Source organism: Puma concolor, chromosome E2 (assembly GCF_028749965.1).
Source record: "Puma concolor isolate L17-30 chromosome E2, mPumCon1.1.hap2, whole genome shotgun sequence".
Taxonomy (NCBI): domain Eukaryota; kingdom Metazoa; phylum Chordata; class Mammalia; order Carnivora; family Felidae; genus Puma; species Puma concolor.
In genome coordinates, this window is record NC_141681.1 from 3,903,946 (window position 1) to 3,927,442 (window position 23,497).

A 23,497-nucleotide genomic window follows, 5' to 3' on the forward strand; every position below is an offset into this window, starting at 1 on the left:
GGCGTGTCTCATGAGGCAACCTCCAACCGGACCAAACTGGGTCCCCCCGTGTCCCCGCTGTGTGTGTCCCTAAGGACCCAGCACAGTGAGCATGTGTGTAAGTGGAAGGATATGGAAGGATACACGACCCCATCGTGTGCGGCCGACCCAGGCCGGGGGGCCTTGCGCAGATCACGCCCAGCACTTTCCAGGATAGCGGGTGCTGTCCTTGCCGACCTCCCACTTGCTCCACACCCTCCCCACACTCCCCTCCATCAGCTCATGGGACCCCAAACAGGACCCCGGGCTTTAATAAAAACATAGCATGTCCCACATTTTCTCCAGGATAACCTATATGATCTGTGAGCCTCCGTACCTTTTCGCTACTGTTTTGGGGATGAGTGAAAAGCAAAACAAAACAAATCGACAGGCAAAAAACCCTTAAACTCCCAGCGCAGCATTGTTTTTTAATCCCCACCCCCTTGAAGAACCCAGAACCGAGTAACAGTGATGAAATATCTTACAGTGACTTCAACAAAAAACGGAGCGTGAACCAGCTTTTAAAAAGGCACTTTATTTTAATAAAGAATAAAAGAGATCAATATACGCTTTAAATGGATACAAAAATAAATATTCATTTAGCATATTCAAGATACACGCTTTACCATTCGTTTGAGCTAGAAACCGAAAGTCGCTGTTCTCTGATGTGATTTCAGAAAACGGGTCTGTTACCCCCAACAATGTGAGGCCGGCTCTGTCCGCCAAAGAGGAAAAGCCACTCTTGCCGCATTTTCCTATATTTTCAGGTGAATTCAAACACACCTATAGGGCCTACGACCATAAAGTCTCACTACATATGCCACGCCTGCGTCACCTTCGTGGAAGCAGCCGCGAAAGTGAACCAGTCTTCCTCGGCTTGGATTTTAAACCAGCGACTCATGGTTACAAGGGGGCCAGGCTGGCAATCTCGTCCCCCAGATCCCGGCTCCTCCCACACCTCAAGGTGAAAGCCGACAGGCGAGGTCCCTTCGTGCCCCGTCGCTGTCAGTCAGGGCTGGTGGCCACGAGGCTGGGTTATGAAGGAGAAAGAACGGGGTGACGGCTCTTCTCCCCCTCCCACCCCTGCTCCACAGAGAGTTGGGGGGAAAGCCCGCAGACCCTCCCCGACCCTGCCAGGGGTCCACACTGCAAGTGGGACGGCCTCGCCCCGGCCGCCGACTTCCACCCGCAAGGGCCGGCACCCGGCCGCCCTCTGCCAGTCCCAACACATCGCACGGGACACACGGGCGGGGAGGGGGCACCCCAATCCAGCGAAATACAACCGGCTTTTTTCCCAGAAAAAAACGTTTAAGTGCTTTTCAATGATGAAAGTGATTTCAGAGCGGCTGTGGCGACGGGGAAGGTCGACGGGAAGGCTGGCCTGCCGCTGCCGTTTTGACACATTGTGGGGCAATAAATGCGTCTGATTGGACAGGAAATAGCGTGACGTTCCTCTGGGGCTAAAACTGGGACTCCTCCCCTGGAGTCCCACCACAGGACTCCGTTCAAGAGTAGAATCCGGTGTGGCCCCAGGCCAGGGAGTCCGAGGGATGGGGAAGGCCTTGTCCCTGCCGCCATCCACCCCGTGACCAGGGCGGCGGTAAGAAGCCGACACCTCTCATCCGCAGTCCCCAAGCCACCCGAGCCGCGCCCACACGCTCACCACCGCCGGCTCGTCGATGGGTTGACAGAGTCAAAGGCACAAACCAAAATGCTTGTACAATCTACAATTACTTTTTGAATCTGTGGTTTCTATCCTGCTCACTTTATGTGAAAAAAAAAAATACATCAAAGCAGTTTACAATAGGACAATTGAAAGAATGACTATTTTTAAAAACAGGTCAAAACCATTTAGAAAGAAGAAAAAGTGAGGGCTCTGGGGTGATTGAATTACAGCAATGAAAACACACACACACACACACACACTTAGCTCGAAGCTTCCAGGCCACAAGGGCCCAGAGGAAAAATCTTCATTGTCTGGAGGTGAAAACATACCAGCTCACCTGGTGATGGAAGTGCCCTCCTGGCAACAGATCCCAGGAAGGAGGTGCATTCCTGCAACAAGCCAAGAGTTCTGTGTTCACTTGCTAAAGGGGGGCTGCTATCTAAGTTTTTCTAAACCTTATTAACGTGTTTAAAAGCAGAGACGCTCCACGCGGAATCAAGCGTATCAAATCACGAATCTATGGCTCTAACGCGAGGTACAGACAAAAAGCAGACTTGTTCTGACAAGTTGATCTCCTACTCCAATTTTTTTTTTTTTTTTTTTTTCCTGGAAGCAGCTATTTGCTAGTACAACTGAATGCCAAGTCTTTGGAAATATTGATTATCCCGAAATGCTGAAAGAATCTAGCAACTGATGATACTTAGGGGAAATGCAGGGAATACATGTTTTAATCACTGGTTGTATGTAGTTACAGCATCTGGATCGTTCGGCGCACTTTCCTACGTTTATACCTGAACAAGGGGCGTGACGCGACTCTGTGTCGAACATCAAGCCCTCACGGGACGCCCTTACTAAATTAAGAGCAGATGAAGCCCCGCCCCAGGTCAGAGGGAGCCACATCCTTAAATAATTACGACAGTAATTGTAATAACGAAACGCGAGACGCGGGCAGGACGGGGTGCCCGAGAGAGAGACTTAAACCGTGATCTGCTGGTTTTCTCTGAAAAAAGGTCTCTGGTGGGAGGCACAGATGTCTGGAAACATCCGGAAGACCTGGTCCGGCTGGGGCTCCTCGGGAGGCTGCACCATGGAGCCGGAACCGCAGCTCTTCCGGGCTTCCTCCACCAGCTGCTGGACGTAGAGCTGCTCGATCTACAGGGACGGGCACAGGTCAGACGTGGAGGTGGGAAGCCCGGTGGCCCCGCCTTCGGCCCTAGCCAGATTCTCGGATTACCCAGGCCGAAGCTGACATTGAGAACCTCCACGTGAGTCCCACACGAATGAGCCCCAAACAGGCGGTGCAAGGAAAGGGCAAGGGGTCTCCCCACAGGGTCCCGACCTGGCAGCCGGTGGCCAGAACTCCACCATTAGGGTTTCATTCCTTTGACTAGATTAAACAAGGGCTTGCAAAGCCCTAATCCGTTCCTCAGACCTTGAGGCAACTGAACCTTGCTAGAAAGGTAGCGTCTTGCTAGGAAGGGGGTTTTGACTTCAAACACAGACAAACAAGAAAGGCAGGGAGAGAACACAAAGATTGTGAGTCCCGGAACGTGGGAAGATGGCTCGGAACGGCAAGAATGGCAGACGGCAGGAATCCACCAGCCCCGCGTGGAGGTTCACCGTGCGCCCCGGGCCTGCCTCTGCCCACGGGTGGAGCAGCCCACTCCCTGTTCTGCAGCCCAAGCGCAAACTGGGTCCCGCCGTGCGGGCCAGGAGATCCGGCCCCGTGGCCAGAAGCCCCACGGCCGCCTGTTCCTACCTGCACGAGAATGAGTTTGGATCGCAAGGGAGTCATATCTGGAAACTCTTCTCCGAAGCACAGCACCACCCTGCTGTCGGGAAGCCGGCTCTGGTTGTTGTAGAACTGCTGGAGCTCTGGGGAGACAGGAGGGGGAGGGGCCCCTGTCGACGCCGCCGGGCCCCCGCCACGCTCTGTCCCCGGGGTTGCTCCCCGCGGCTGTCACACCTGAGCCCACCTTTCCGGGGCCCCTTCTCCAGGGAAGCCGCCGGGACTGCTCAGGCCGGGCGGCAGGAGAGGCCTGACCCCAGCTCTGGGCCGGCGCGGTCACGGGGAGAGGAGCAGAGAGCTCTGGGGACGCAGAGAAGGCAGCGGCCACGGCACTGCAGGTGCTCATTCCAGACACCCTGACCTCCAGGAGGAGCAGCCGGGGCGGGATCCTAGCCACACGCCCCACAGAATAAGTCACGACAGCTGCCCCGCAAGCGCAAGCGCCGTCCGCGGACTCAGCGCGCCTCAGAATGTGCACATCAAGCCCCGGGGGGCCTTGCCGAGATGCAGGTCTGACCCCGCAGGCCTCGGGGGGGGGGGGGGGGGGGCGGGGGGGGGTGCTGAGACTCCTCACTTCTGACCGGCCCCCGGGTTACGGGCACACTCAGTGATGTACCTGCGAGCTACCGGGTCCCTTCATCCCCCCGAGGGCCACACGGGAAAGCTGCGGTCTCCACACGCCCATTCAACACACGGGGCAGTCAAGGCACGGAGCGGTTCCCCAGGATCGCTGAGCAAGAAAGCGCAGAGCAGGACCCCCCCCCCCCCACCGGGGTCCCCAGCTTGGCGGCGTAGGCGCGGCCCGCGGGAGGGAGGCGAGGCCTCTGCGAGCCGGGGGAGGCCAGCCGGCGGTGGTACCGACCTCGGAAGAACTGGCTGGTGTCGAAGACCTGGACCACCTCGTCCCGCTCCAGCTTGTTGGGCCTGTCCCTGCGCGGGACGGCGTTGCCGCTGCAGAACACGCGGCCCTGGCACCGGCGCCTGACGAGCACGCCCTGCCGGCTGCTGTGCAGGAGCACGCCCCGCTCCAGGTGCCCGAACAGCTTCCGCGTCACCTGCCTCTGCCGCTCGCTGGGGATGGCGTCGGCCGGCGGGAAGCACACCAGCTCCAGGCCCTCGGGCCCGAGCAGCCCGGCGCCGGGCGGGCCCGGGGGGCTCAGCGACAGGCGGCAGCCCTCGGGGCGGGTGGTGGTGGTCCGGCCCACCAGCTTGCCCCCGTAGTAGAAGCTGATGACCATCTGGGAGAAGGCTGCGGGGAGGAGGAGGGCGACAGGTCAGCTCCGCCAGGAGCGGGGGGGGGTCCCCGGTCCCTTCCGGGCCGGTGCCCAGCGCTCTCCTTCCTCCCAAGCAGGCCGGTTGGCTCCTCGTGTGCCTGGGACCCCTCGGCATTGCGGGAAGTTCACGCACCCCTTCCGGAACCGGTGTCTTTGTGAGCACGAGGACATACGCAGAATCACTCAGGAAGCCAGTGACTCGAAATACAAAAGAACTGTTCTCGTGCTCTCTGTTCTCCCGGGGAAGGTCGCAGGAACCGGTACGGTTTAGAAGTCAGTAGAACTGCCCCGTCACATGGCACTCTGTGACCGTCATACGACGTCATATAATACCCGTAAGCGACACGCCGTGTTATCCGTTACCCGACAGATACACCGTCGCTCGTGCTATGGAACAACGGGGCCCGTGACCGGATTCACAACGGACAGAAGTGTGAGATTTGAACTTCAGGTCAGGGAGAACAGACACGTCCTCTTTTCCTTGACACATTCACAGCCCTCTTGGTGTTCCTTGGATTTCAAATCACGAATCCCTCCAAACCCTTCATCTAAGCCTGTTCTTGGAAGAGTCTGAAAATCATTCAAATTAAGTCAACGTTTCCCCAGACGCGCTACACTTAAGAAGGTCGGGGAAGGAGGCAGGGCGGTGACCCAGAGTTAAGTAAATGAAAGGATTATTCAATTTTCGGGGCGCCGGGTGGCTCAGTCGGTTAAGTGACCAACTGGCTTAGGTCCTGATCTTGCAATTTCTGAGTTCAAGCCTCAAGTGGGGCCCTGTGCTGACAGCTCAGAGCCTGGAGCCGGCTTCGGATTCTGTGCCTCCCACTCTCTGTGTCCCTCCCCCATGCACACACACACGCATTCTCTCTCTCTCTCTCTTAAAATAAATAAAAACTTTTTTTGTAATGACATTTAGAGAAAAAGAGCACGTTACCAGGTGGTACCCAGATATGAAAAACCATCGTGAAAGTGGGGCTCCAGTAACTGAAATTTGGGAACCTTTAAGCTAAGGCAGGAATGAAGACAACAGCTAACTTCTGCGACAGTCCCAGAAAAATCTGCATTTTGATAGCTTTAAACTACAAGAATTACAGGCACTATCACCAAACTTGGTGAGTTTGGGGCACCTCCTAAGGGTCCCAGAGCAGTCCAGGGCTGCCTTCTAGAGCCACACAAACTGTGAGCTGCCCACCCCCATGGCAACCCCTCGAGTTGTGCAGTGCACCACCCACACAACAGTCAGGGGCAGCCCTGTGGGTGGCCACCTGCCTCACCCAGGTTAATACTGCTGTGCACTTATAATTTCTTGCCCCCCCCTCCAACTGGGCTCTGATTAAGAATCATTTGCTCAGTCAAATAATAAGACCCCCCGCTGCTGTGGGCACAGGCTCCATCTTCCCCCACATGGGGGTTAAACGGCATTCTAGAACCACGCTGGGTTGGGAGCTTCAGGTATTCTGGTCCAATTCATTTATATGACATGTGGGAAAACTGAGGCCCAGCTGAGGTCACCCAGCTGGTGAGTGACATGTCTCGTCCCGTCCAGTTCCCCATCCTGCGCACTGTGCCAGCTCTGGTACATCTGCATCCCCCGATGGCACGCTCCACTTCCTTCGCTCCAGAACATTTCTGAACTTTGTCACAGACGGATGAAACACTACAGACGACTCTTGTCACCACTCTGCACCCTCGCCCCGCCACTGCCGTCGCTTTATCTCACACCAGCGCCTCGCGGCCCAAGGGAGCCACAGATGGGTGCTCTGGAGAGGCCCAGACGAGGCCTCCTAGGGACCCCAGTGCCACAGGGCAGCTTAGCTTGGGGCCGGTTCGAGCCGGGAAGGCCTCAGCGACGACCGCTGCACCCGCAGTGAGCGGCCAGCAGAGACCCACGGAGAAGCCGCCACCAAAGCCACCATGTGGCTCTGGCCAGCCCACCTTGACCTGCCCTGCCCCCACACGGCCACCTGGCCACCGGGGGACAGCCGCCCCACAACGGCAGCAGAGCAACGATGCCAGGAGCACAGACTCCCCGACGACGTGTGAGCCCAGCTGTGACTCTGTGCCTCAGTTTCCCCATCAGCAAAGCAGAGATCGTGGTGGCACCCAGCTCCCCAGGCGGCTGGGGACGAGCAGGAGCTCGTGTGTCGTGCGGTGCTCGTGGGCGGCTCCTGAAGAAATCGGGGTAACAGGACCGGAAGCTAGCCGCGTAGATGAGACTCCCGGAGTCATAGCCCTAATTCCTGGTCGAGGCAGCACACGCCAGGCGCTGTTCTCAGTGCGCTGAACCGAGGGGCACGTTTAACGCTCACGATGCGAGCTGGAGGCTGCTGATCACTCGACGCCTTTTCCAGGTAAGGAGTCGGGTGTCGGCAGGTGAAGGCATTTGCTCTGATGGCACAACCACGAAGCGGGGAGAGGGGCTCCCCGGCAGGCCGGCCCTGCACCCGCGTCCTGCAGCGCCGAGCCCGCCCCCTCCGTTTCCAGACACGGCCTTCCCCCTGCCCCACCACTGCAAACACCACCAAGCACACCCACCACCCCCCCCCCCCCCGCCCCCGGCAGCCACGGGCGTGTCCGGATCCAGCCCGGTGGGGGGGGGGCATCCACACAGCTCTGTTGCCAACACTCCACACGGGGAGGTTTCACACAAAGGTCTGGACTTCTGATCCCTCCAGAAAAGCGGGGACACCAAGCCTGGCGGGTCTGAGGCCCGCAGGGCACTGTCTAGCGCTGAGCAGCCGAGGGGCAGGCCCTGCACTCCGCCGTGGCCTCCAGCGCTCCCTGCCCACCCTTCTGCGGCCCCGCTCACTCACTACCTCGTCCCCGCGGCCCTGAGAACCAGGGGCCATCACCTTGTTTCCACAGGGCGGGGCCAGGGACCAAAGTCTGCAACACCTAGAAGGTTTTAGGATTTTCTGTGCACGCAGCACTGCTGTGGGTCGCTCCGCCCGCTGTGCGCTGGGACGAGTCCAGAGCCACTCGGCACACTTCCTCCTCACCCGGATGCCTCGGCCCTGCCCCCGCTCCTCTCCCGCCCCCAGAGAGCACTGGTCAGCAGACTCCCCGGGCCACAGAGCTGACCAGGTCAGAGGCCTGGCCCCGCGAGCCAGGGCGTCCCGGAGCGGTGACAGGAGTGCGACGAACAGGAACGCGGGTTGTCCGCACTTTGCAGGCCTGGGTGAGAACCTGCCTCCGCCACACCCCGAACACTCGTCCCACGAGGCCCGTGGTCCAGACACCTCTCTGAGCCCCGCTTCCTCCTCCGCACCGGGGGGCCTCTGGGGTCCATCCTGATGGGTCAGGCTGTTCACCTCTCACAGAACTATCAGGAAGGACACGGGCTTTCTCTGCTCCGTCAGTGAGGCCATCAGTGAGCCAGAATGCAAACTCCAGGGGCCACGGCAGGAGGTCTGAGTCCCCAGCGTCAACAGACAAAAACGTGGCACAGAGGCCACCTCTGCCCACGAGGGGCGGGAGCCTGGAGAGGACGGCCAGAGGCCATGTCCTGGCTCTGCGGCCCACATGCTGTGTGACCCAGAGCCTCTGAGCCTATGCGGCGGGAACGATGTGGCGGGAGACGTGACGGGACGAGGCCTGACCCTGGCGCCTCGCCAGTATTCAGCATCGGCCGCCACCATCAACCCCATCACCACCGTCGTCGCCACCAGCCCCAGCCCCAGCCCCGTCGTCGCCATTAATTAGGACCATCGTTATCACGAACTTGAGTGTGGAAGACAGTAGAGGAAACAGGCACTGGGGACGCTCGCTGACAAGTGACGTTCCTACCAGAAAACTAACGCTACGTCTAATCCTCACAAGGGTCCGGCGAGGTTCTGCCTGGCGTCACACAAGAGAGGCAGGGCTGGGCCTTGAGTCCGTCTGTCCCCCTGCTCTCTCTCCTGCAGAGTCACGCTGCAAAGAGCTCTCGGGACCCATCTTTCGGCCCGTTCTGAGAAGAGCCTCAAAACGGCCGGCCCCTGACGTGCTCAAAAAGCAAACAGCGACAAGGATGAACTGGGGTCCCGCCTTCTGACGTGCGATCGGCTCATCCACGGGCCCCTGCGAGCCCACTCGGCCCTCTGGGCTCTGCCTTCCAGGAGCGCCCGCGTCCCACCGCGCCAGCCCAGCCCCGAGCACCCGCGTACCTGAGTGGTGCGGATCATAGGCAGTGTAGCCCGTCACGAGCGGCAAGCCTGTGGGAGAAAGAGAAGGCCCAGTTGAGCGTGAGGTACCGACCCCAACGCACCCCCCCAAAAGTTCCTTTCAAAGCCACACGGGGTGTGCTCCCAAGGCCCGGAGGCCCTGCCACAGGCTTCCGCTCAATTCAGTGCTTTTCCCTCCCAGCGCCGTGACCCGCGTTTCAAAAACACGGAAAGCCAGGCCTCGACTCGACCGGCACAGAGGGGGAGGAAACGTCCTCTGTGCTGAGGGGTTTTTGACCAAGTGCCGGGGTGATGCCTTCCTCCCACCCAAGGGCCTGCTCCCGAAACGTCCCTGGACGGCGCGCCCACCCTCCAGGCCTGGTCTCCGGAGGGAAACTGAGGCCTCGGCTCGCTTTCCGGGAGGGATAGCCACCGTGCAGGGAGAGGGGGCTCTCCCAGGGCCCCTGAGGCAAAAGTGCCACCCGCAGCCCGGAGACCTGTGAAGTCAGTTGGGCCAGAGTCACCTCCCAGTCTCCCACAAGGAACAGTCGGGGAAAGAGGCGGAGGGAGGAAGCAAAGAAATCTGTGCTCGTGGAGGGTCGTTCGAGAAGGAAGTGGGCTGGGGGGGGAAGTGGTATCAGAAGCTAATTAAGTAATTTAATAAATAAGTGATTATTTATTAATCCCAATGATAATAGGGGTATCATGACCCTATGGGACAGGTCCTGGTGTCTCCATTTCACAGATGAGTAAGCTGAGGCGTGAATGAGATCTGCAGGCCCCCGCCCTGCCAGGGGGCTTCAAATCCAGGGCGCCACGCGGGCAACCCTCGCCCTCCTCCTCTCCTGACGCCCTGTGCTCCCCTTGGCTCTGAGGGGTCCCTAATGTCCCAAGGGAGTGGCTGGCAGACATCCGTGGCGAGCACGAGTGTGGCCGAGACCCCCATCTCCCCTCTGGCCTTGGAGACGTTTGCACACCCCCTCCCTCCCCTCCGACCCCTCCAGGAGCGCAGGAGACAAGCAAACCCCTCCTACAGGGAGGGCCCACGTGCCCCCCGAGAGGCAGTGGCGAAGGGGCCACGGGCATCACTGTGGACTCAGTTACCTTCGATAAAATAGGGCTCACGGTAGAACCACCGCCCCGCCTGCCCCCAGCTGCCTGAAGGCTGAAAGGAGTCAGTGCCCAGACCACTCGAACGAGCCCCGCACGCCGGCCGCACTGGGGGTCCCCCCCTCACCTGCGCTGGGCTGCTGGATCCACCAGTCTGAGAGCAGCTGGCCCCTGCAGGCCTCCGGCGGAGAAGGACTCCTTTTGACTACCCCCATGTAATCGTCCACGGAAGGCTGGAGGAACAGGGTGAGAGAGAACAGCATTGTGGTCGGCGGGCTTCCAAAGTGGGGCTCCGGTGTTCGTGAAGGCAAACGGTTTAGACTTAACCAAAGCCACACTGTCACCTTTTATCCCAAGACAAAGGGAAAGTTTTACTTCGCCTCTTGAAAGGCCTAAGACAAATCCACCAGGCTGAGCGGCTCAAACCACACGCCCGACTTACCGGCCCCTGCGGGACCCCTAAAAAGCTTACGGGCGCCAGTTGCAAAACCAAATGGCCATGGGTTGCCCAGCTGCCCAGATGCCCCGGGGAAGCAGACAAGCGCTGGGACGCCGAGGCACCGCGACGCCGGACAAACTCGGCCACGACCGGGCAGGCCCCGCGCGCCGTTCCACACCCACGCTTCCGACCTCTGACCCACTCCTCAACGGATGCGGATAAATCTGGGTAGGAAGCATTTTGAAATCTGCTTTCCTTGGGATCCTGCTGCGCCAACCCAACCTCTCTCAGCTGAGTCAGCAGAAAAGCCTCGTGCAGAAAACGGGACGTTGCTGGAGAGACACGAAGCCCGGAGTCCACTTGGCCTGCTGCCAGAGACCACGCAGAAACTTAACAGCTGCCATCGGCAGAAAACTCAGCAGCCGAGAGGAGGCGGCGTTTTGTTATCTGCACCTCCTGACAGCCAAGCTACTCTTAAAAGTTCTGGTGCTGCCACGACGGTATTAAGGAGAACGTCCACAGCACCCACACCGCCGTGTACGAGGACGCCGCGGGATTATTTCAGCGAGGCGACATCTGCCCTGTACTGGCCGTAAAAACGGAGTTAAGAAGCAGATGGCCACAGGAAAAGGGTATTTGCAGAGCAAACGCTGGAATCCGAAAACCATGTGTTTTGCCTCCGGAGACCCCATTACGCCTTTGCTCGTAGCCTATTAACTCGGAGTTGACATACAGGCCTAACAAGCTCGAAGGCCCGCCTTTCCGATCCATCAAGACCTAAAGCTGCAGATTATGAAACGGGGAGCCCGCGCCCCCCTCGAGCATCCATGTGGTCACGACGACCCCAAGCTGCAAGGGAAGTCTTTCTTTCATCGTAGCCTGTCTAAGAAGCCAAGAGAAAGCAGGGTGCACTTTTTCTAAGACTGCCAATCGAAATGTTTAAAATATGGCAAGTTTAGGGCGGGAAGAAACGGCACCGGCTCGGAGCCGGCAGCCCAGCCCCGGCGCTCGGGATGGAGGCGGGGAACGAGGCGACGGGGCGGCCAGACGGCAGAGGCTGGCCTCGCCTTCCGTCTCGGGGGAGCAGGTGCCGCTGCCCGAGAGAGCCCAGGGCTCTGCAGGCCTGGCCAGGGCAAGAGGGGTGCCGCTCCTCGCGGGGACCCACGCGGCTCCTCCCAGGGCCCCGGCAGTGCCGCGGGCCGGCCACTCACCTCCTTGATGAGCTCGTCGATCTCAGAGCGCGTGCACTCCATCTCCGTGATGTCGCTCACGCAGCTGGGAGTCGCCATGCCTAACTTGCCTGCGGAAAATCGGACAGGCGCGTGACCAATGGCACTGGGGCACTGCAGCCTTCCGCGAGGCCAAAATCAGCGTGTCGTGCTTTTTGGTTTTGTTTTTTTTTTTTTTAAATGCCGAGTTGAAGGAAATAAAAGTCACTGAGCGTCTTCGCTGGTTTGGAAAAAGGCCCGGAAACTATTTCCCGTGATGCTTCAGTCCTCTGACGGGCAAAGTCAAAGGGAGAAGTCAGTTTCGTGGTTTCTAACACTCAGAGGACAAGGACAGTGGTGCGGCTGGGCCCCGTTTGCCCAGATAGAAAACGAGTCCCCATCAGACACCCTCTACGCTGGGTCCAGGTTCCATTCGTAAGTCAGGCTGTCTGAAGACGCTCAAAGATCTCCCGGCAAAATGCGTGTGCAGATTGGAGTCATTTTTTAAAGTTACTTGACAGGAAACGTCTCCGTGGCCTTTCCAAATATACAGCATGCATCTGTGCACACACGGCAGGCCCACACATGGGGGCCCGGCGGTGGGGGGGGGGGGGGGGGCCACAGGCTCCGTCAGGCATGGCTGCAGGCACAGAGCGACCCGACAGCAAGCCCCCCACTTCCTCCCCATCCCCCCACCACAGACCTGCCTTACGAAGTGATCAGAGGCCCACAAACACTTGATTGACCCATCGCTCTGTCCTGACTGCATCTGGATTCTACTTTGAAAGACTCAAGAATTGGCTAGAAGCTGCTGATGGGGGCAGGAAGGGGTGGGGGGGTACCCCCTCCCCCACGTAGCCTGCAAACCACTGAAGGACAGAGCACAGTGGGTCCATTTAGACTTTATGCAAATGCAGCGTCCCTCTGCCCCCTGAGAACCTACTGCTTCTTTAAAACCCGCCCCTGCAGGTGATGCTGGCTGCACCCCGCACAAACAAGCTAGGGTCACCTGCCAGCTCAAGCTCGGCCAATCCCAGGGTGGGAGGGACCAACAGAAACTTCTCCATTCCTTCAAACCACAATTCGATTTGTGACAATGAAAAATTATCCCAAACTTGGAGGTAAGCAAGGCAGAAACGATGCACACTTGGCCTTTCAAAGCCATCCCGGAGGGTTATCTAAGAAGTCTCCCTGTAAGGGCCGTCAGATTCTCTGGGGGGTGGTCAGTTTGTTTGACTTACTGTTGACTATCGATTAGGGCTCTGACTCAGTCAAGTTCGGTGCTAATTCGGTGGACAATTCAGCTCCAAATGACCGGCAGCACAGATAACCCCCACACTGGGGTCGGGGGGAATATCCACGGGTTGGGCTCGGTGACCATGTGTGACCCATGCTTCCTGTCCTCTGTTCAGTCTTTATCACTATGCTGGCTCCCTCGTGGGTGAGTTAAAGGGCTGAGACCCAGGCTCACTATCTCTTTGGAAGACTCACAGTTCTAACTGTTTTTGAAATTACATGTGGACCCTCTCACCCTTCCCCCCAGTGGGAAGGGCTCGAGTTCAGAATTTCTGCAGGGCCCTAAGGAGTTTCTGAGGGTTCCATTTATTTGTAGATGCCCAGGGCATTCCTGGACCACTAAAAAACAGGTAAGGAGAAGAGGGTAAGGCTGCAAGGGTCTAATTGCTACATCTAGCGGCTAATCAACGTGTCAAAAGAACGCTTCAAACCAGTGAGGGTGATTAGCTTTTATCCCACGGGCCGGGCCCACTCTGCTGATTCCCAGCAGCTACACAGGCTGCCACTTTGGAAAAGGTTCGGAGGCCAGACCGAGCTCAGCACATCCCGGTTGATTAGTGATGTCTGACCAGGGTGCCGAATCAGGACGACGGGCTGGGAGGCGGGTTTCCGCCATCCCTGCTTTAATCTCCTGGTAAACACTCTCTCGGGATTCTAGCTAGAGCTGGAAGACCTTTCGGGAATCATCACATCCCAGAGTTCACACATAACGATCGGGATGTAACCGTGTGCTGAGGCGTATCTGATCTACGGCGACAAAGCTAACAGTGCCATCGTCCCCAGACGCATTCATAACTTTATCCTCCATCCTGTCACCCATCCCTTCTTCGACCACCTGACTGGCCCCTGGCCCCCCTCTGGGCATTGCTGGAAAACAAAAGGGATGCCTCATCCACACCGTCCAGGATGCTCGCTCCTGTCTAACCCTGCTCGTTACTGAGCCTCGGGGAGGCCCCACAGTGAGCTCCCGGTCTGACAGCCCCAGCCTCCCCACCCCTTCCTCCCACGGAAGCTGCCACTCGGCCAGTGGATAGTGGCCAGGGTCAGGGGAAAGGGCTCCCCACATCTGCTTACGCAAAGGAGTTGACTGGCAGCTGAGCTAAAACCACTCGCCCAGACTTCCCACCCCAGACCCAGGCTCTCTGGCAGGGCCTGCGGGCCGGGCAGCTTCTGCTGGGCTGAAAACCTGTAAGGGATAGTTACATTTTTGCTCTTCCTCGGGGACGATGCGGTAAACTTTGTATGGCTCTGAAATGTCCAGCTGGGACCGGTCTGTCACCTCCTCAAAATCTGGGCTCTTGTTCAAAGCACAGCGTAGCCTCGTCTTCCAAGTGGCTGGTTCTGCTTTGTCCCCTTCCTTAAATTTCCCTTTAAACACTGCCCAGGCCTGTAGAAACAGAAAGAAGCACATAAAATACGTGGCCGCCCACCCCCACCGGCCCTGCCCACAGGCATCCACGGCCACGGGCGAGACCAGCACGTTCTCTCGCCAGTCCTGACGGTCACTTTTGGCCATCACCTCTCGTTCGAGGACTTTCGGGACAACTTTCTGTGACGGATGTGAAAAGATCAGGGCCAGGAAGGGGCCCCGGGGATCACCCAGCTGAGCCAGAATCCGGCCCAGGGCCTTGGCTCCCATACAGCACACATCTTGGATCTGTCTCTGGGCCATTCCTTCCTGGGACCAAAGGGTCTGGAGGAGCCTGAGGTCAGCTACAGCACAAAGAGGAAGTCGCACATGGTTTCACTAGAATGTTCAAAACAAAGAACAATTTGTTGCTTTTTCAAATCAACCCCTGGCTAAAATTTAGCATGAAAAGGGAACATTTGCAAGAAGTCTGAATGTGGTCATCCGCTGCCTTGCTACTTTTAATAGAAATTTTGTTTTGCATTTTGGCATTTATTCTAACCTTCCCCGCCCCACCCCCAGGGCCCTGCTTAAAAGGGCAATGAAATGTGTTCTGTCTCTGTTGGTTTTCCACAGCTCTGCTTCTGACCTCTCCAAACCTTAGACTCTGAACAAGGACGAGAAATTGAAAGCTGAAGACCTAAAAGCCACAGTGCAGAATGGGGCAGACCTAAAAGAAAATTCAGACAAGCATGCGAATGGGCACGGTGTGAAGATTTCAAAACTGGAATCCAGACACCCCAATGAGGAGGTCACTGCTATCAGGTGAAAATAACCTTCGCTGTCAGACGAAACCAGATGCAACTTCCAGCCTGGGACAGCACGCCATCTGGAGGGAATCCCCAGTCCCACTCAGGAAAATGCAGTTCCAAAGGTGACCTCCCCAAGGTGACCCATCCTGGGGTTAAACACCACTGTCCTCACTTCCGACCCAATTAAACTCCACTACAGCAAGAGTTCTGAAGCTTAATGCCGACACCGGCTCCCTGGGAAGCTCGTGAAATGCAGATGCCTGGGCCCTGCCCCCTGAGATTCTCATTAACTGTGGGTTAGGTCTGAGAATCTGCACCTTTTCCTTTAAATGTTTATTTATTTATTTTGGCGGGGGGGGGGGGGGGGGGCGCGGAGAGAAAGCGAATCCCAAACACGCTCCAAGGGTCACCTCCTGCTCGGACGCAGACGCAAACTCCCCTCCGGAAATGTGTCCCAAAGCAAATGGTTTTCAGTCCCTTCTGATCTTTTGCTCAAGGATTTATTAACTGCAGCTCAGACCATGCATTGATTTATTTCTTCCAAGGAAGGCCCGTCACGCACCCGCTGAGCGGTAATTTCACACTTCTATTACGTTAAGTCAGAGCTTCTCCACCTCAGCACTGTTGATATTTGGGGTCGGATCGTACTTTGTGACGGGGGCCGTCCCGCGCGTGGCTGGCTGTCCAAAAGCATCCGTGGCCTCCACCCGCTGGATGCCGGGAGCGCCCCCGCCCCTGTTGTGACAACCCAGTATGTCTCCAGACACTGCCGCGCGTCCCCGGGGAGGCGAAATTGCGACACACTCACACTCCCCCGCCCCACCCCCCCTTTGAGAACCACTGGTTCACCCACATTGCAAACGGACTCCGAGGAGCACGGGCTTAGAGGCATGCTGGGCCCAGCTGGTTTTTAGCCGGAACTGCACGGCCGACGGTACTATCATCCGTCCACGGCTCGCACTCCCCCGAGAAGAAAGCCAGGACATCACAGAACAAAGCGTGGCCCCGCGGTCAGGAAGTGCCCTGGGTCCGTATCAGGGGCCTTGCTTCCAGCCCTGCCCTGAGCCCTTTCGTGGGCTCTCTGCTGGGCTCTAAACCTCCCAGCTTGGCTGGCTGATCTCTCAAGACTCTTCCCGAGCTAACATCTGGCAGAACAGAGCGCTTCTGAGGCCCAGTGACAACAGCCAGCACGGCGGTCAGTGTCCCCCCCCCCACCACCACCACATGTGTCCCCCGCCCAGGCACTGCATTCAGCAGCAACCAGCATTGACCACACACGCTTCCTGACTCAATGTTACTGCCCCATCTCGTGTCTTAAAAATCAAGCACTATTTTTTTTTCCTCGAAGGCCTACCGGGTTTGAAATATCTGTGCTACTAAGTAAGTTCTAATTCACTCAGGCCTGTCACAAGGCTGGTCGAGGAGAGAAACAAGCCTCAGTTAACAAGGACTCCACCCACCCCACCGCCCCAGGTTTATGAAAAGGAGGCAAAATGCTTTTTGAAAAACAAGCCATGAGTGGATACGAGGGCCTCGGTGTACCCAGGGACGGCACCAAATGAGCTCCGTCTTTTTCACTCCCCATCTCTGGCCCTGCCCCACGAGGCCGGCCGCAGAATCATATCTGCAGGCGATGAAGACCGCTCTGGTATAAATGCCTTCTGAAGCTCCACTCTATCCTCTTAACTCACGGATTTTTTTTTTTTTCAACGTTTATTTATTTTTGGGACAGAGAGAGACAGAGCTTGAACGGGCCAGGGGCAGAGAGAGAGGGAGACACAGAATCGGAAACAGGCTCCAGGCTCTGAGCCATCAGCCCAGAGCCCGACGCGGGGCTCGAACTCACGGACCGTGAGATCGTGACCTGGTTGAAGTCAGACGCTTAACCGACTGCGCCACCCAGGCGCCCCAAACTCACGGATTTTTTAAAGGTTTTCTTTGAATGCTTCGAACAAAAGTCTCTCTACGGGACCAGAAGATCCATAAAATGGCTCCGTCCAACCGAGACCCGACTGCGGGCTCTTCCCGTGGGCGTCGCGGGGACGCGCCCTCGGAGGACGGGAGCCAGCCAGCATGGCACAGGGCAGAGCCACGTGGCCTCCTCCCCGTTTCGCACCCGCGTGCCACCCTCCCCGTGGCCAGCAGCTCTGGGGGCCGCCCGCGCCCCCCTCCCACCCGGCTCCTGCCGAGATTGTGGGCTTCTCTCAGATTGCCACACTGGGCGACTGCGAAATGAACGGAAACACTGGGAATCTTACACATTTTTCTCAACGCTGTTGAAACGGCCATGAAGGGCATTGCATAAGACATATAAATCTGGGGCTTTATTTCATTGCCCCCAGAGCGTAAGTTGAAACAGGGAGCTGCGTGAAGGGAGAGGCCTGGCAGGCCACCAGGGGCCTCGGCCAGGGCCCCTCCTCCCCTCCTGAAGAGGCTGCCGTGATGGTCACCCTGAAACCGTGTCCTCGGCACCCCACGCGTCTGCTTAAACCTATTCACTCTGGCCGCGGTCGGCAGCCTGCCGGGTTCTCAGTGGGGAGCGGGGGAACGTGCCCCCCCCCCCCAGGCGGGTCTGGTAATGTCAGGGCGCCTTTGGTCGTCACACTGGGAAGAGGCGTCACTGGCATGTAGTCGGCTGAGGTCAGGGGTGCCGCTGAACTTGCCCCAGTGCCCAGGACGGCCCCCCAAGGAGGAACTAGCTGGCCCCAGATGCCAACAGGGCCAAGGCTGTGGGGCTCTGGCCTGTAGCCATCTACCATCCAGAACTCCCAGAGGGCCCAGAGAACCTTGGACACTGTTTAAATGTAGCCAGAGCCACTCCCAAGAGAGGTCCACCACGAGCCCCAAAGGCAAAAGGCACCACCAAGAGTGATAAGGGAGCCATTACCATTGCCAGGCTCCTGAGCCGGGGTCCTCCAGGGGAAGAAATCTGCTGGACACTCAGGCTACATGGGGCCCCCTGAAGGCGACTGAGTGCACTCGTGTCCGCCCGCATGTGCCCACTTTTCTGGAAGAGGGCCAGTAACTGGCAGCAGATTCCCAAAGAGACCCACGCCCCCGGATGACAGAGGTGACAGAATTGCTCAGATGCGGAGCCTCCCCGCAAAGCCCAGAAGCACTGATTACGCCTCTGAAGCCAGCTGCGACCTGCCTATGCTCCGCTCTGGGGCCAGGGATGATCTCCGGTCGCTTCTGTTTGGTTGGGCCAGCGGATCAGTCATCCCTGGCGAAGCATCCGGGCGCTGCGCTGGGGTCCCGCAGGCCTGCGCTCCCTCCCTCACCACGGCCCAGGATCCGGTTCCGCCCTTCCACAACTCAGCCCGTCCTGCTCCTCCCCCATACTCACTCCCATACCCCCATGCCCACAGAACAAGGGAGAGCTCAGGGTCAGCCACCTGCGGTGCGTTTGCAAACACAGAAGCCTGGGCTCACCTTGACCAAGGGATCCAAATCTCCCAGGGAGAACGCAGCAGGGAGCCTGCATTCCTGGAGCCTCAGAGAAACCCACGGGTGACGATGACCCCCAGGGGAATGACAAACACCTCTGCTTATGGGTACGGCTCGGGCTCGCTCGGGGGCAAGGGCTCATGCTTGGGCTGCCATGCTCCATCACCCAAGAGCCATGAGATCTTGGACAAGTCCCTTCTCTTGGGGCCTCTACAGAGGCAGGAGAGCAGCACAGCCGTGTGTGGAAGGAAAAACAAACACGTGGGCCAGGCCTGGCATGGGGCGAGCTCTCACTGGGCACTGGCGGTAAATAGCGAGCCTCTCCATGCTTGGGTACTTCTTATTCTCAAGGGAAGGAAGACTATTTTAGATATCTGCTACCGCCTCAGGACACCCTACGTGACCAGGCCCCGGAAGTCACGACAGATGGTGTCTCTCTCATCTGAGCCGACCCTACACTGCCAGGCAGATAACCTTGAAAAATGAAGACTTATGCCCTTCCTAGAATTTTTTGTGGATGTAGGCGGTAGCGTCCGGGGGTCTCAGGGCCTCGGAGAAGTACTCTCACTCCCGCTTCACTAGTCCTCGTGCAAAATAAATGGTGGTGTAGGTGATAAAGGTGCCCTCAATTTCCTCGGGGGGAGAATGCCAACAACACACAACCTCGAAGGGATTCGATCACACATACAGTAGATGCAAAATCACCCGGTATATATTTCTGAGACACGTTCGGCACTCAATCGATGTTTGTTTTAAGAAAATAGGTTAATTTTCGAGCAAATAAGAGAGATGTCACTCAACCCCTCCACGGGCCTGCAGGGAAGACAGAAACCACTGGTGACGCGGGGAGGGAGTTCGGGTCTGTACCTTGAAAATGGAGGCATCCACTTCCTGATTATAATCTTGTTTGCCAGCGTGTTTCCAAGGGATCCGGAACATGCTCTTCTCATCGTTTTCCCAGATCAGCCCCGGGTACATGTTGCTGTCGATTTGCTCGATCAGCCACTGCCGAAGCCGCCGGCCACCGTTCCGGTCACACATCCTTGGAAAGGAAATAAACCACATTCTGTGATATTACAAATATCGACCCGTTAATCGCAGCGCCCCATGTACTGGCACACCAAACAGCACTGACAGGAAGATCAGAGGGTTGCCACACAGGTGCCAGCCTCGGGGAAACCCACAGACCTGGGACGCCGGGCCACCTGCCGAGGGGAGGCCATGCCTCCCCTGGGCCTCAAACCCCCGAAGGAAAAGTGGAAGCTCCCCGGGAAACCTGCAGCTTCCCAGCAGCCAGACGTCAGCCCCTCCTAGGGTTCTGCCTGGTACCCCTTCCAGCTTCCGCCCCTCGCTCTGGTTTGGGCAGACAGCCCCATCTAAGGACACCTTTCCACTTACAGTACGAGATGGGGAGTAATCACTTTTACACTGTCAGGTCCCTTTAGTGAGCAGCTCGTCCCTCCGAGAGCAAGCTCCATTACTCGATGCCCAGTCTGACCAGTGTTCGTGAGTAAATGTGACATCTGTGTGTGCCAAGAAAGAAGAGATCCTCGAGGCTATCCCTCTGAGATGGTTCCTTCACAGCTGGGCTAACGATAAGACCAAGAGTCTGGAAATGAGACAGAGCTGGGGGCCCGCTTGAGTCCCGCCATCTCCCAGCTGAGTGACCCTGAACCATCATTTAACCTTGGGTGCCAGGTACCCAGGCTGAAGCCCCAGGACAAGTATCAGTACTTTGCGTCATTGTGGTGAGGGCTCAGAGGATGTGTATAAAGCACCTGAGGCCATGCCTGGACCTTAGAAGGTTCTCTCTAAATACCAGATGTCATTTCTTCCAACTTTCTTCCTCGGGAAGTCTTACGACCAGCGGGGACAAAAGCAAGGAAACCGACTCTGACCACTGGACAGACCAAGTTAGCCGGGCTAGACTCTTCCAGAAGGCACCAGAATTTGGGGATCTCACCAGGATGCCCAGAGACATCCTTTGGAGGAACATTCTTGCCAGAACAGGCAGCTTTCCCAACAGCCCAGAGAAAAAGAGAGAAGAGTCATGCCACATCAACTCATAGCCCACATTTACAAGAACAGGGGTGGAAATCCCCTAGGCGGTTGGACAGACGCCCACCAAAAAAAAAAAAAAAGCATTTCTACTCTTCTGATTAAAATGTGACCTCTTCGGGCAAATCGGTTTGAGACAATCAGCGGAGACAAGACACAATGTCCTCCAGAATACAGTCACATCCAGAGCCATGCTGGTCCATAACGTACATGACTCGGAAACCAGCCACCCTGCAGGTGGCTGTCGGACCAGAAGGGGGTCCGGGTCCCAGAGAGAAGGTGAGTCCCAAGTGCCAGCTGTAACTTTTCCATGCCCACCTGTGGACGTAAAGGGAGTGAAGCACAGGGATAGAAATTGGACTTGGATTTGGAAACTGCAGACCCAGCAAAGGCTTTGCTCCAACTAGAGAAAGGTGTTTGGGAAAACCACCTGAACGCCTCTGAGGCTCTCCTCACCTACAAAATGAGTGCATCTCAAGCATCCCAGAATTCCAAAACAGTCCCCGCGTGTATAAGTTAAGAAGGTACAGATTTAGGAGGGACACCTAGTAACAGAAAGAAAACGACACCACCAAGCACCACCCCCACCCCCCCGCCCCGGAAAAATAACCTCGCAGAGTACTGATTCCTACAGATCCCCCCTGGAGAAAAGACAGGAGACTGTCCCCTCGCTTGAGGAATGAGCTGTGTGCAGGAGGAGGGTGAGGGGCCAGAACACGATAGAAGGGGTGGTCTCTGCGGGTCTGTCAATTCAATGAAATGTGCCCACTCAGGAGTATTTTGTTCACCCTCTTAGTACTAGCTTTTATAAACCCCGTCCGTGTTCCAGGAGCCCCCTGAAATGAAAAGCAAGATTTTGTTTGTACGGATGCTTTTCTAGAAAGTGAACCAACACCTTCTTATTGAGATTTCTAATGGATTCACAACTCCCAAAATTGTTAGGAACAACTGCCTTGCTGATTTATAAGAACAGGAAAAGAGAAAAGACAGAGAGAGGCACTAAGAGGAAAAGTGATTACGGGACATTAAAGCGGGACAACACTTCAGAAGCCATCTAACGCAGCCGGTTTGCTCACAGGAGGGAACATGGAGACCCAGAGAGGCACCCTGACCCCCAGGCACCCCGGCCAGCGTCTTCCTTCACTGACTCTGCAGAGAAAAACCACGGTTAAGTCACGAGATCTAAGCACATGGGCCGCCCTACCTAAACTTTCACTGAGATCACCTCTAAGACTCTAAACAGCAGTAAAAGCCAAGATTCTAGCTCGATGATGACCCACAATGATTTATTGAACGCTAACAAATTAATTCCACCAAATGCCAAGCCAGAAAAAAATGTATAAGTCCAGTCACATGTTTATAACTTCCTCTTCCTTGATTTTTAGGTAATAATTCTCTTTATGGGCCAAGTCCTATCTGGAGCTAATCTGCATCCCAATAAATGAGTCCGGGGGATCAGGCTTCCCAGGCAGGAGATGATAAGACGCTTAGCCCGGGCCCCACCCAACCCAGATTCCAGGATGTGCCCATGAGGCCACAGAGGACTCACCTCTCGCACTCCTCAGGGCCCCTGGGCATTTGCCTGGTGGCCACAAATCCCCATCTCCCCTGACCCCAGACCAAAAGCATCAAAGCCATTTCTTGCCTGGGCCTCAATCTTTCTGAAATGACTGAACCCAATTCTGTTCATGGAGGAACCGGACACAACCCCAAAGGACAGGCTCAGAACCTTCATTTAAGGACCAGTTCCTAATTTAGGTTAAAAAAAAAAAAAAAAGTGTCATATCTCCCCATATGTTGAAGGGTTAGGTTGTTTTGGGTTTTTTAATGTTTATTTTTGAGAGAGAGAGAGAGAGAGAGAGAGCGAGCGAGCACGAGCAGGGGAGAGGCAGACACAGAATCCGAAGCACGCTCCAGGCCCTGAGCTGTCAGCACAGAGCCAGATGCAGGGCTCCAACTCAGGAACCATGAGATCATGACCTGAGCTGAAGTCAGATGCTTAACCCACTGAGCCACCCAGGTGCCCCCAGGGATAGTCTGAAGTTCTGGAAAATTCAGTCTCCAGTTTCCATTCACAACACCCTCCACAACCTTGGGGAAGCAACATATCTCACCTTAGAAAGTCTCCCCTTGGCCCTGGAGCTTTTACACCAAAACGCTCCCGTTTGCTGTGAGCCCTACACAGCCTTTCTCGCCAGGGACCACTGGGCTATGACAGGAGCAAAGGGCCCGCAAACCCACTCATAAATCCTAACTGTCAGCAGGCAGAAGAAAACCCCAGGGCGCACCCCTCCACAATGCAGGGCACACAGCCTCGGCGAGTTTCCGGGCAGTTTCTGGGTCGTGACCCTCCAAGCGTTCCTCCAGGCAGCAGGACTTGGGCGAGACCCAGGGGCAGCTCTTGCCAATAAAGGGGTTAATACTTCCCCTCGTTAGACAGGCCATTCTAAAGTTTTCCGTGCAAACCAGATTTTAAGAAAAGTGGGATTATTTTTTGTCAAGCATCAGCCATTTAGGGAGCGGCCACCCCCTGCTCAACGCCTGGACTTTGGGTTTGAGCTCCGGAGGACCAGCAGAGGGGGAGGAGAGACAGAGCCGGCCGGCCCGCCGCCTGGGCCGGCTCCCGCCCAGCCGCCTACCTGCCGCCGCGCGCGCCCGGCCCTCCGCCCGCCTTCGGCGCCGCCGCCCGCGTTCCCACGCTCGCCGCCGCGCTCCAGGGATGCGGCCTCGGGCTCGGGCGCCCGCGCGAGTGTAGGGACGGGGGGCGGGCCCGGGGCGCCGAGCGACGGCCGCGCAGGCCAATGGGCGCTGCGGGGCCTCCCGGGTGGCCCAATGGGCGCGGACGCGCCGCCAGGACCGCCCAATGGGCGCGGCCCGTCCGGCCCGCCTT

At 57.2% G+C, this 23,497-nt stretch overlaps 2 protein-coding genes across 3 annotated transcripts in view; both read right to left on the minus strand.

Annotated features, from left to right (window-relative positions):
• Positions 1-23,497, minus strand: part of COX4I1 (cytochrome c oxidase subunit 4I1) — a 132,973-nt gene that overhangs the window by 33,248 nt on the left and 76,228 nt on the right. The window lies entirely within an intron of this gene.
• IRF8 (interferon regulatory factor 8) lies at positions 534-23,357 on the minus strand. 2 transcript variants are annotated; one of them, XM_086688752.1, is made up of 9 exons: positions 23,247-23,357; positions 19,417-19,591; positions 14,146-14,329; positions 11,650-11,738; positions 10,127-10,232; positions 8,893-8,940; positions 4,336-4,722; positions 3,444-3,559; positions 534-2,836 (listed from the first exon to the last, which is right to left on the minus strand). In XM_086688752.1, the coding sequence occupies exons 2-9, from the start codon at positions 19,588-19,590 to the stop codon at positions 2,660-2,662; spliced, it is 1,281 nt and encodes a 426-aa protein (XP_086544878.1). In that variant the 5' UTR covers position 19,591; positions 23,247-23,357; the 3' UTR covers positions 534-2,659. The 2 variants fall into 2 exon arrangements, with proteins under 2 accessions (XP_086544878.1, XP_086544879.1); XM_086688753.1 differs by lacking the exons at positions 19,417-19,591; positions 23,247-23,357 and adding an exon at positions 18,535-19,396.

Coding starts and splice junctions, on each gene's coding strand:
- IRF8 (XM_086688752.1), bottom strand. CDS start 19,590: ATGTGTGACCGGAACGGTGGCCGGCGGCTTCGGCAGTGGCTGATCGAG. Junction 14,330..19,416: donor TGGATGCCTCCATTTTCAAG/GTACAGACCCGA, acceptor CTGTTTCTACAG/GCCTGGGCAGTGTTTAAAGG. Junction 10,233..11,649: donor TCGACGAGCTCATCAAGGAG/GTGAGTGGCCGG, acceptor CTGTTCCTCCAG/CCTTCCGTGGACGATTACAT.